Source organism: Lutra lutra, chromosome 4 (genome assembly GCF_902655055.1).
Source record: "Lutra lutra chromosome 4, mLutLut1.2, whole genome shotgun sequence".
NCBI lineage: Eukaryota > Metazoa > Chordata > Mammalia > Carnivora > Mustelidae > Lutra > Lutra lutra.
The window spans coordinates 173,680,972-173,692,939 of NC_062281.1; the positions used below are offsets into that span (position 1 = coordinate 173,680,972).

The 11,968-nt window shown below is 43.9% G+C and overlaps 1 protein-coding gene across 2 annotated transcripts in view; it reads right to left on the reverse strand.

The window, feature by feature from the left end:
* The window catches only part of KHDRBS1 (KH RNA binding domain containing, signal transduction associated 1), a 41,767-nt gene extending 30,683 nt beyond the window's left edge, over positions 1-11,084 (reverse strand). For both annotated transcript variants that reach the window (XR_007126835.1, XM_047727335.1), the window contains exon 1: positions 10,437-11,084. Coding sequence is in view for 1 of the 2 variants with exons in the window: in XM_047727335.1 (XP_047583291.1) it covers positions 10,437-10,818 (382 nt within the window). In the remaining variant the exon portion in view is untranslated. The remainder of the gene's footprint in view (positions 1-10,436) is intronic.
* Positions 11,085-11,968: the final 884 nt, after the last annotated feature.

The window sequence follows — 11,968 nt, forward strand, 5'->3', positions numbered from 1 at the left end:
AAAACTGAGCACTGAAAAGATAAAAGAATCAGGAGAGTTTAGCCTAGAAAGCAAAACACAAAGAGGCAACAGTAAGTCTTCAAGAGGGCTCATCTTCCATGTTTGGAAGGGAAAGGACTGAATATTCATTCAATGTCTACTATGTATCAAATACTGTACAAATATTACTTCATTTATCCTACAAACAACTCAGTGAAGTAGCCGGTACTATCCCCATTTTACAAATGAGCAAACAAACTCACAAAACTGTTCAAGTACTAGAATAAGGATCAAAACCCAGGCTTTCTCTAACTTCAAACCTCATGCTTTAATTACTGCCTTTAGTGAAGAGATTCTCAAGGGGGGGGGCACTTTATTTAAGCAAGAGTTGATTTTGTAAAATTTCGGGTACTTTTATAGCCCCAGACCCTGTCCTGTGGTTGAAGTACATGAAAGCACTCTGGGTACTTCAGACGCTCAGTAACCTGATCTTGTTTTTCTTTTCTTCTTTAGTTCTCTACTTCTCTCCTTGGCCTCACTTTGCTTGGAGAGCTTGGAGTAGGTTGTAGTGGGAAGAAAAAAAAACCGAGAAGCTTCCTGAAAATGGTTTAACCCTCAGGCCAAAGTAATTTCTAAACATCTTTTTTGAAACTAACTCCTTTAAGTGATCTTTGCTTAGGCCTCTAGAGACCTTGGGTGTCCCAAGAGTCAAGAAAGGAAAGCTAAAGTGTAAACAACACAGAGAGGTGACCCATTTGTTTTCTAGCCAGACACTTACAAAACCCATATTTCATCCAGTGTCTCTATGCATCAGGAATTTTATATTGTTTCATTTTGTCTTTATAACCAGGACTACCCCTATTTAACAAGTGCAAAAACCTGGGCTTTGAAAAGTTATCTAACTTGTCCAAGATCACAAAACTAGTTAGTGACACAGCAGGTACTTAAACCGAGGTCACTCCTTCCATCAGTCAGAGTAAATTCAACTAATACTGTGGCATTTCTTTTATTCTATCTTTTCCTATAATTTAACTGTTCCGTTTTCGGTAGGTCTTACCACTATCAGATTGTAAGCTCTAAAGGATGAGGTTTCTTTTTCTTTTTTGGTGCAAAAAATGGTTTTATTAAAGCACGGGGACAGGACCTGTGGGCAGAAAGAGCTACCAAGGATTACTTCTTTTTTTTTTTTTTTTAATATTTTATTTATTTATTTGACAGACAGAGATCACAAGAGGCAGGCAGAGAGAGAGGAGGAAGCAGGCTTCCTGCTGAGCAGAGAGCCCGATACGATATGGGGCTCGATCCCAGTACCCTGGGATCATGACCTGAGCCGAAGGCAGAGGCTTTAACGCACTGAGCCACCCAGGCGCCCCCCAAGGATTGCTTCTTAAATGCCTATCTCAGAGGAAAGAGCATGAGTGTTGAACCTGGACAGAACTGTGTTTGATTCCCAGTTCTGCTACATGCTTGGTATGTGACCTTGAGCAAGTAATTAAACCTCTCTAGTCTTCCCTTCTTACTTTTAAAAAAGAGGATAAAAAATTTTTTTTAATAAATACAAAAATGCTAATATTAGAAAAGTCAGGGAAAATTATATACAAACTTTATCAACTGGATTGGCTTCACTAAAAACAGATTACCATGTACATTTCTTAACTAAACATTCGATAAGGGCTGCATAAGCATCAAGAAATTGGTCAAGATTTTCTGACTAAGATATCCAGACAGTGTTTTTAAGAGGGCAAGATTCAGAGGATCTCTGCTCCGCAAGGTCAGGGGTCATGCCCTCCTCTTGACTCTCAATGCACTTGGTTCATACTGCTAACCACATTACTCCCTCCCTCCCTTCCATCAAAAACTGGGTACCTGCCATTTTTAGTATAATGTCTCATACACAACAGGCCATCTACAAATGTTTACTAAATGAAAGAACCATACCATTAACACCCTCAATGATTCATGGCTTTAATCATTCCCAAGTTTATAATTCTCTGCCCTATGACTTCATATGACTTTATCATCCCCAAATTTGTAATTCTCTGCCCTGTATCTTTTCTGTTGGTACCCACCTTGTGGAATTACAAGACCAGTAAGTTTACTATCTTTGTATAAAAAAGCTCCAGTCTTATTTATCAAGTTACTTAACTGTTTTAAGCAAGAGCACAGACCCGATCATTTCTTAATCTTTTTTAAAGTCATGGACCCCTCTGAAAATGTGACGAAAGCTGCAGATTAGCTCCCTAGGAAAAGATACCAACAGAATTATTTCCCAGACAATGTGGACAGAAGATAGGTATTGGTTCACAAAAATCCCCAAAAGTCTGAGTAGAGTCCTGTAAAGGGCTCAATTTTCACATTCCAGGATAGTGGCAAAACCTATTATGATATATTGACTATGGTCTTCTGCATCTCTTTCTTATGGTACAATTTAGAGTTTAGAGCTTTTTTTTTTTAAGATTTTATTTATTTGTGAGAGAGCAAGAGTTTGTACAAGTCGGGAGAAGGGCAGAGGGAGAGGAACGGACTCGTCGCCACGGAGCAGGGAACCTGCAGTGGGGCTCAATTCCAAGACCCCAAGATCATGACCTGACCTTAAGGCAGATGCGTAACCAACTGAGCCACCCAGGCACCCCCCCTTTTTTAAAAGATAACTGTAGATTTATATGTAGTTGTAAGAAATAAAAGATCTCACATACCCTTCACCCACTTTTCTCCATGATTAACACTCTGCACGTATATAATATAGTATCATAACCAGAAAATTAGCATTAATACAACGTACTGGCTTTATTCAGATTTCATCAGTTTTATACCGATTTATGTTTAATCTGTCATGCAAGCACCACCATAGTCAAGAACTCCAGAACAGTTCCGTTACCGGGATTCCGCATGCTAACCCTTTTATAGCCATGGTCCCTCCAGCTGTTCCTCACCACTGGCAACCACTTATCTATTCTCCGTCTCCATTATTTTGTATTTTCAAGAATGTTAAATTAATGGAATTATACATGTTTCCTTTAGAGACTGGCTCTTTCTACTCAGCGTAATTCTCGAGAGCCATCCAAGTTGCTGCATTTACCATTTCTTTTTATTGCTAAATAATATTCCATGGTATGAATGTACCAGTTTATTCACCTATGGGAGGCACATGGTTTGTGTTCAGTTTGGGGCTATTATGAATAAAGTTGCTGTGAACATTCATGCACAGGTTTGTGTGAGACTAAGTTTTAATTTTTCTGGGATACATGCCCAAGAGTGTAATTGCGGAATCATATGGTAAACATATGTTTAGTTTTGTAAAAAGCTGCTTATCAGAGAAAAATGTATGCTAACAATATTTTCTTTTTTTTTTTTTTTTAAAGATTTTTATTTATTTATTTGACAGACAGAGATCACAAGTAGACGGAGAGGCAGGCAGAGAGAGAGAGAGAGGGAAGCAGGCTCCCCGCTGAGCAGAGAGCCCGATGCGGGACTTGATCCCAGGACCCTGAGATCATGACCCGAGCCGAAGGCAGCAGCTTTAACCCACTGAGCCACCCAGGCGCCCGTAACAATATTTTCTTAATCTCACTAGTATTATGTTCTATAAAAATAGTATTGTACCGTATGTATCTAGCCTTACGGGACTTGCTTTTCTGAGTAATAGTAGATTTCCAAGATTTCTCTATGTTGTTGCATGTAGCTATAAGTTCTCATTTTCACAGCTATATAAATATTTCATTTTGAAAAGCTCACAGTCTCCAATCAATGGTGAAACAAGACGCACCATTTTGTGAACAAGGTGCACCATTTTATGAATGAGGCATTCACATATCAAAGTTTCTTTCGGCATATTCCTAGGAACGTTGCTGAATTTTAAGGAATTTGGAAGTTAACTTTCAGATGAAATGTTAAGCTGTTATCCAGAGTGGCTATATCAATACACACTTCCACCAGCAATGTTTGAGTTCCTTCTAATTCTCATCCTCTCAAACCCTAAGTTTTGTTTGACTGAATTTCTGTTAGTACTGCAGATTTTCATTACTTTCCGGTCTCCAAAAATTTTTTTTCTCATTTATCTTCATTTTCTCTTTCAGCTATTTTATATTCAATGTCAGGTTGAAAAAAATAAATCCAATTGGGCGCACCTAGGTGGTGTAGTCACTGAGTGTCTGGCTCTTGGTTTTGGCTCAGGTTGTATTCGGGTCATGTGATCGATCCACAACACCAGCTCTGTGCTCAGGGAGGAGTCTGCTTGAGATTCTTTCTCCCTCTCTGTCTGCCCCTCCCACTTGTGCACTAAGATAAATACATCTCTCAAAAATAAATAAATAATAAATCCTGTTGAAATTAGTTTGGGAAATGCAAAAAATCAGCATGTTACAAATCCTATTGTCTTAACATTGTTAGTCCCCATACCACCCCATCTCCCTTCCCCTACCCCACAACTTCCCCAGGACATGGCATATTTCTCTTCTCGTTCAGATCTTCCTTGATCCTCTTTAGTAAAATTTTAAAGTTGACATATAATATGTGATCACAATATTCCTCATCTGTAATACTGAGATAAAAATTCTTCATCATGGAATGGCCAAGAAGACTGAGTAAGTAGCGTACCTCATGGCACATGTTACATGCTCTATACAAAGGTTAAATATTATTTAATGTTATTGTTTATGATTATTCATACACATTTTGAACTGATTTTTTATTGCTTATCCCAAGGCAATTGATACTACTTTTTTTTTTTTAAGATTTTATTTATTTGACAGAGAGAGAGAGATCACAAGTAGGCAGAGAGGCAGGCAGAGAGGGAGAAGCAGGCTCCCCGCCAAGCAGAGAGCCCAATGCGGGGCTCGATCCCAGGACCCTGAGATCATGACCTGAGCCGAAGGCAGAGGCTTAACCCACTGAGCCACCCAGGTGCCCCTGATACTACTTTTTAATTTGTAATTTTTTGGATACTATTCTAAAAATGAGATTTTGTCAATTCTTTTTTTTTTCTTAAAGATTTTATTTATTTATCTGACAGAGGAAGAGAGACAGCAAGAGAGGGAACAAAAGCAGGGGAAGTGGGAGAGGGAGAAGCAGGCTTCCCGCTGAGCAGGGAGCCTAATAAGGGGATTGATCTCAGGACCCCTAGGATCATGACCTGAGCCGAAGGCAGACACCTGACCACTGAGCTACCCAGGGACCCCTTGTCATTTCTTTTCTAATTGGCTACTGCTCATATATCAGACACGTACTGATTTGTACATCTTTATCTTGTAATCAGCTGCAACTCTGACCACTTTCTTATGTAAACAACAACACTACTGAAACAGTGATAACCTCTGCCTATCTATCTTACTATTTATATTTATATTTGGTCTAGAATTCTTTGCAACTAATTCCACTTTCTGATTTTAATAGATTTTGCTAGCCCCTATAAATGAAATGAAATAGATATTTCTCTAACATATTGTGCATCAAAAAAAGGAATTAAGTATCTTGAAATTTCAACAGACTGTCTTTAATACCCAATGACTGCTTTTGAAAGACGGGTTTCTAAGTATATTTTCAAGATCTTGTGGGAATTGTTAAGGTATACAAAATGTTTACTTACTCCTGAGTCATTTACACAAACTTATATTTCCCTAATTGTACAAAGTAGAAAAAGAACAGTGATATATATACATACAAGCACTGTATGTTTATTACACAAATATGTAACACAAGATAAATTATTTTTGTTTTAGAAAACAAGTACGGGTAGACTGAGTCCTTGCACATCTGCGAATGCATTTAATTGTCATTATAACTGAGTATCAACTTGGCTAACACAGAACTCTATATTTAAAATGTAAATCTTTCAAAACTGTGTTGTTTTTCCATCATGCAATGAAGATGAATATTCGTTCATCAAATATTTAGCAAGAGTCCATTCTGTGCAGCACGCTTCATGGAACAGGAGATAGAGCAGTGAACAAAGCAGACAAAAGATCCCTGCCCTGGTAGAGCTGACATTCTAGCTGTTGAAGGAGGAGCGGTTAACAAATACACACATAACTAAAATATATATAGTACATCAGATGCTGATTAAGTGCAAAATAAAGTAAAGAGGGGCACCTGAGGAGCTCAGTCAGTAAAGCATACGACTCCTGATCTCAAGGTTTCTAAGTCTGAGCACCACATTGGGAAGAGAGATTACTCAAAAATAAAACCTTCAAAGAAAATAAAGCAAGGCTGGGAAAGAGGCACGAAGGGGTATGTGGCTGCTGGAGGAAGAGCGGTCTGGGTCTTGAGGCTTCTCTTTGGAAATGGGCAGAGGTACCTGAGGAGAGTCAGTTGCAAGAGCTAGGCTCTGCTCTCTGACTTTCCTTCTTCTTCTTCTAGCCTTATTATCTTTACTGACCTGTTAGCTAACACTCCAATGCGCTCAAATAAATGGTACCATTTTGTCCAAGTAGTACAAAATATTTTTTTTTAAGATTTTATTTATTAATTTGACAGACAGAGACCACAAGTAGGCAGAGAGGCTGGCAGAGAGAGAGAGAGGAGGAAGCCAAGCGGAGAGCCCAATGCGGGGCTCAATCCCAGGACCCTAGAATCATGACCTGAGCCGAAGGCAGAGGCTCTAACCCACTGAGCCACCCAGGTGCCCCTACAAAATATTTCTGAAGTACAATTTGTTGCAGGTACTATATATTGTAGGGGGTGGGGTGGATGGGGAAGCTTAAGTGTATAGATCCAGATTCAGGCGCGCTTTAAATCCTAGTTATGCTGTTTACTAATTTTGTTACTGTAGACAAATTATTTAATCTCTGGGTGCCTTGATTTCCTCATCTGTAAAAATGAAGATAAGAGTAACTTCCTCACAGGGGTGCGTCAGTGGCTCAGTCAAACTGCGTTCAGTTCAGGTCATGATCCCAGGGTTCTGGGATTGAGTCCGGCCATTGGGCTCCCTGCTCTGCAGGGAGCCAGCTGCTCCCTCTCCCTGCCGCTCCCTATTTGTGTGCTGTCAAATAGATAAAATCTTAAAAAAAAAAAAAAAAAAAGTAACTTCATAATATTGTCATAAAGACTAAATATTTGACTTAAAGTGCTCAGACTTAGTGCCTGGCACAATTAAGAACACTAATTTTTCTTACACATATCCCTATCAGAGGGTTTTTTTTTTTAAAGACTTTATTTATTTATTTATTTATTTGAGAGAGAGAGAAAGCAGAGCTAGACATAGAGCATGAGCTGAGGGGAGGGGCAGAGTGAGAGGAGGAGCAGACTACCTGTTCACTGAACAGGCAGCCCAATGCAGGACTGGATCCCAGAACCCCAGAATCATGACCTGAGCCGAAGGCAGGTGCTTAACTGACTAAGGCACCCAGGCACCTCTTTATCAGAGTTTAAATACTATTATTCTGTCTTCTCAACTTCTTACTTCCTTACAGTGGGTTGACTTCACTACAACCCCTTTTCCAGATCATTAAAAAATACATTAAGAGCCAGGTCCAATATATACCAAACTTAACCACACTAGGAAGCATCCATATACCCCAAGTCTGTTTTCTCAATGAGTTAGCATTACTTCAGCCCCAATTCTCCAATTCAAAAATTTGAGTTTATTAAAAAAAAAAAAACAAAAAAAAAAACCACAACAATAAACACCAAAAAGCCCAAGTTAAGAAATATTAAAGAGCACTCTCTTGTAACAGAATTTTAGCAGTAAGAGTAGAGTGAGGGGCACCTGGGTGGCTCAGTGGGTTAAAGCCTCTGCCTTCGGCTCAGGTCATGATCCCAGGGTCTTGGGATCGAGCCCCACATCAGGCTCTCTGCTCTGCAGGGACCCTGCTTCCTCCTCTCTCTCTCTCTGCCTGCCTCTCTGCCTATTTGTGATCTCTGTCTGTCAAATAAATAAATAAATCTTAAAAAAAAAAAAAAAAGAGTAGAGTGAAAATTTTAAGTAACTTTTTTTTTCAAAGATTTTGTTTATTCATTTGACAGACAGAGATCACAAGTAGGCAGAGAGGCAGGCAGAGAGAGAGGGAAAGCAGGCTCCCTGCTGAGCAGAGTCCAATGCGGGGCTAAGTAAGTAAGAAGTAAGAAGCCCCTAAGTAACTTTTTTTTAAAAAAAAAATTTTATTTATTTATTCGACAGAGAGAGAGATCACAAGTAGACAGAGAGGCAGGCAGAGAGAGAGGAGGAAGCAGGCTCCCCGGTGAGCAGAGAGCCCGATGTGGGGCTCGATCCTAGGAACCCAGGATCATGACCCGAGCCGAAGGCAGAGACCCAACCCACTGAGCCACCCAGGCGCCCCCTAAGTAACTTTTTAACAAAGATTTTTATTTTTCAGTAATCTCTACACCCAACATGGGCTCCAACTTACAACCCCAAGATCAAGAGTCACATGTTCTACCGACTGGGCCAGCCAGGGGCCCCTTCTAAGTAACTTTTAAGAATCAACAGTTTTTGATTATTCTAAGAAACCACTTTTACTTGAAAGACACTGTACTAGGCACTTGGTATGGTCAGAAAGGCAAAAAAAAAAAATACCTTGCTTTCTTTCTTTTTCTTTTTTTAAAGATTTTATTTATTTGTCAGAGAGAGAGTGCATGCAAGGACAAGCAACGGGAGAGGTAGGCAGAGGCAGAAGCAGGCTCCCTGCTGAGCAAGGAGCCAGATGCAGGACTTGATCCCAGGACCCTGGGATCACGACCTGAGGCAAAGGGGGATGCTTAACGGACTGAGCCACTCAGGCATCCCAAAAACACCTTGTTTTCATAACTTATTCAGTACCATGGATTTACAACTAGAAGAAAACTGGTGATAAGTTATCTGATTATGGCCAAAGGGAATAGTGTTACTACTTTTACATGACATTTAATTTTCTCAACTCACCATCCCACTTTCCAGATAAGGTTACTGAGGTTCAGAAAACTTCCTAAGAGTAGGTAACCAATTAAGGGTCAGAATTTCAAACCCAAGTCAACACTTTTAACTTCTAAAGTTTGTTATTCTTACTCATTTCATCTGGACTGCTTAAAGACTAGAGGAAATAAAAATCAGACTACCAAGTCAACCTTCATTTAGCATTCGGCCTGCCACTCCTAAGTCTGCATGTACTTGCTTTCAGGTTCAAACACCTGGTGTTTGCTATACGCAAGGCAACATGGAAGGAAAAAAAAAAAAAAAAAAGGCATCCTGGTCTTCAAAACGATTGCCAGAAGAACACAATGAACAGCAATGTTTCGAACAATCTGTGTTACAGAAGAGCAATTGAAAATGTAAGCAGTTTATCCAAATGTTCTTAGAGCGAGCTTTGTTTATTGCCCGTTAAAAAGTGAAGACCCCTTACCAATGTAGGAAGACAGAGAACAAAGGGGAGAGAAATGGTATTTTCATAACGCTCTGTCCATTTTATCAGTCCAACTACTCTTTTAGTGTTGAAGGCTGAAACTTTTTACTTACTTATAAAATTCAGGTCTCCTAAGAAATACTTATTAAAACAACGTTTTAACTAGAAGTGAGGGCAAAACAGACGCCTTTAGGGAGAAATCAGAGCGACTAGGTGATTGGCCAGTGCAGAGCAGGAACGGAGCGTTAGTCTACAGACTGAGAACAAAGACTACTTTTCCTAATCTATTTCACTACTGAAGCAAAAAGAAATAAAACAAGAAGACCAAGCCTTTCTTGCACAAGCATCTTTCAACTTCTCTCAGTTTTTGTCCATCTTAGGGAATGTCCTGCAAACCACCCTTTACCTCCTCCTACCCCATTTCACGGTCTCTAGGATTATTTTTAACCTTCTGATGAACAACACCTTGTAAAATAACGGGGTCCAACCTTCCAGCTCTATAGCAATTATCATTTTATCTGCTAAAGTCGGAAATCTGATTCGGAATACCTCAAGCTCCGATTCCCACAGGTTGCTCCTGCCTCCGAGCAACTTAAGCTCCTGTTACCGCTAAGCCCGACTCGGCCCCAGCGACCGCGGTGCGCTGGACAGGGCACTCAGCCTCACCCCATTTCACCTCGGCCTTCCCTCCTACGGTCCCTCCCCGGCTGGGGCTGTCTTCACCCGCTACACCCTCAGTGGAGGCGTCTACCGCCACCCGCAATGAAGAAAGCCTTCCCTTTGGGGATAGGGGGAGATAAAGGTTCATTTCTGGAAGCATCTGAACACTCAGAGCGCAGGGCAGCTGCAAGAAGTGGGAGGGGGAAGGGTCGGCAAAGGGGCGGGGAGCGCAGCGCTATCCATCAAGATCTTTGCGCTAAGAGATCTCGAGTCCCCTTCGGGCCTCCACTGCAGCCTAGAAATTCTCCCTCGCACCGAAGGCCGGGATGCGAGTGTGGAGTCCAGGCTCTCCAGGATGAGGATGAGAGAAGGGGAGTTCACGACTGCCTTGGCCCCGAGGGGGCGGGAAGCGGGCGGAACAAAGCCACTGCTGCCTATGCCCCCGGGTGGCCAGGCGACCCAGAGGGACGCGGGAGGCCCGCTTACCTGCCGTCAGTAGCTGCATGGCGTGAGTGAAGGACGGGTCGAGCGAGTCCTTCTCGGCCATGAGTTCGGGCAGGTACTTGTTCTCCGGCTCCATCTTGACGGAGGCAGTGGCTGAGGGGGGCAGCAGCGGGGTCGGTGCTGGACCGCCCACTGTCGCGTCGGGACCCGTGGCCGAGGGCGGTAGCAGCGGTGGTGGCTGCGTGGCGGGCGAGGCCCGGGCGCCCCCCCGGGAGCCCCCTCCGCCTCCCCGGGACCGGTGAGGCAGCGGTGGCTGCCGAGACGGCGCCTGACGCACCGAGGGGTGGGCACCGGAGGGGTCCATGGAGCCGCTACGGCCCGAGGACCGGCTCATGCGCGCGGCGGGGTCGTCCCGGCGCTGCATTGGGGCGGATGTGCGATCGAGGGATCGAGGAAGCGACGCGGCAGCGGCACAGGCCCGAGCGGCGGTTGGCGGGGGTGGGAGAGCGGGAGCGATAGCGACCGAAGCCGACCCGAGCGACCCAGCGAAAGAGAGCACCGGAAATGAGGCGGCGCGCGTGCGCAGCCAGCCACCGGCACCGCCCTTGGGTCTCTCCGTGGAGAACAAAGTCTCCAGTCGGGCCACGGCGCCTGCGCACGGACGCGGAGCCCGAAGAAGTCGCCTACCCGCTCCCCTTTTCCCTCCGAGCCCGCCGGGCCAGAGCCTTGTGCGCGTGCGCGAGTGGCCGCGGGCTTCGTTCGTTTTCTTTTCCACGTGACTCGGCGCTAGCGGGACACGTGTCTCCTCCCCCTCTGGCCGAGTGCGCGGAGGGGCGGGGGCTGTGGAATGTCTTTGTCTGCGCGCGGGCCCGCGGAGTGTGGGGCGGGAGACCTGTTACTTGCGGGGCCACGCCCCCGCCAACGGCTAGGACGAGGAGGGGGGCTGTGCTCAATGGGCTCCGGGTGGGAGTAAAGCGAGGTGAAGACGAGGGTCACTGAAGTGTGGAAATAAACCAGAGTGGGGGTCGCGGGAGGGCGGTCTGGGCAGGAAGCGAGGAGAGAGACTGCCTGAACGGGGAAGAGAAAGAGACAGGGCACGGGGGAAACTAGGGGTGAAGACGGGACTACTAAGGGAGAGTCTGACTCAGGGATGAGGGGTGGAGATGGGGAAGGGAAGCTTGGAGGGAGAAATTGAGGAAGGACGGGTCAGCGGGAAAACTGAAGGCTATTGGAGGACTTGAGCTAAGAGGGAAGGTTTAGATCGGAGACCTGAAATCCAGCGAGGAAAGGGGCGCCCGACCGAAGCAGGGAACCCCAGAAGTCCTATCCCACGGTTTCCAATATAGTAGGCTCTAAAAGGTTAGTCATTGTTGGTCCGAGAAGTCGTTTTAAAAGACGAAGCATTTTAGCTCTTCGCACAAAGTGCTGCACTCTGCTGACAAGTATTTTTTGCGCAAAAAAGTGAGGACGAGGCCAGGTCCTTAATCCGTGATGGTTATATTACTAGCATGGCTCCTTCTACTGATATGAATATTAATCCCCCTGCCTCTGTTGGACCCTTCACAATGGATCAT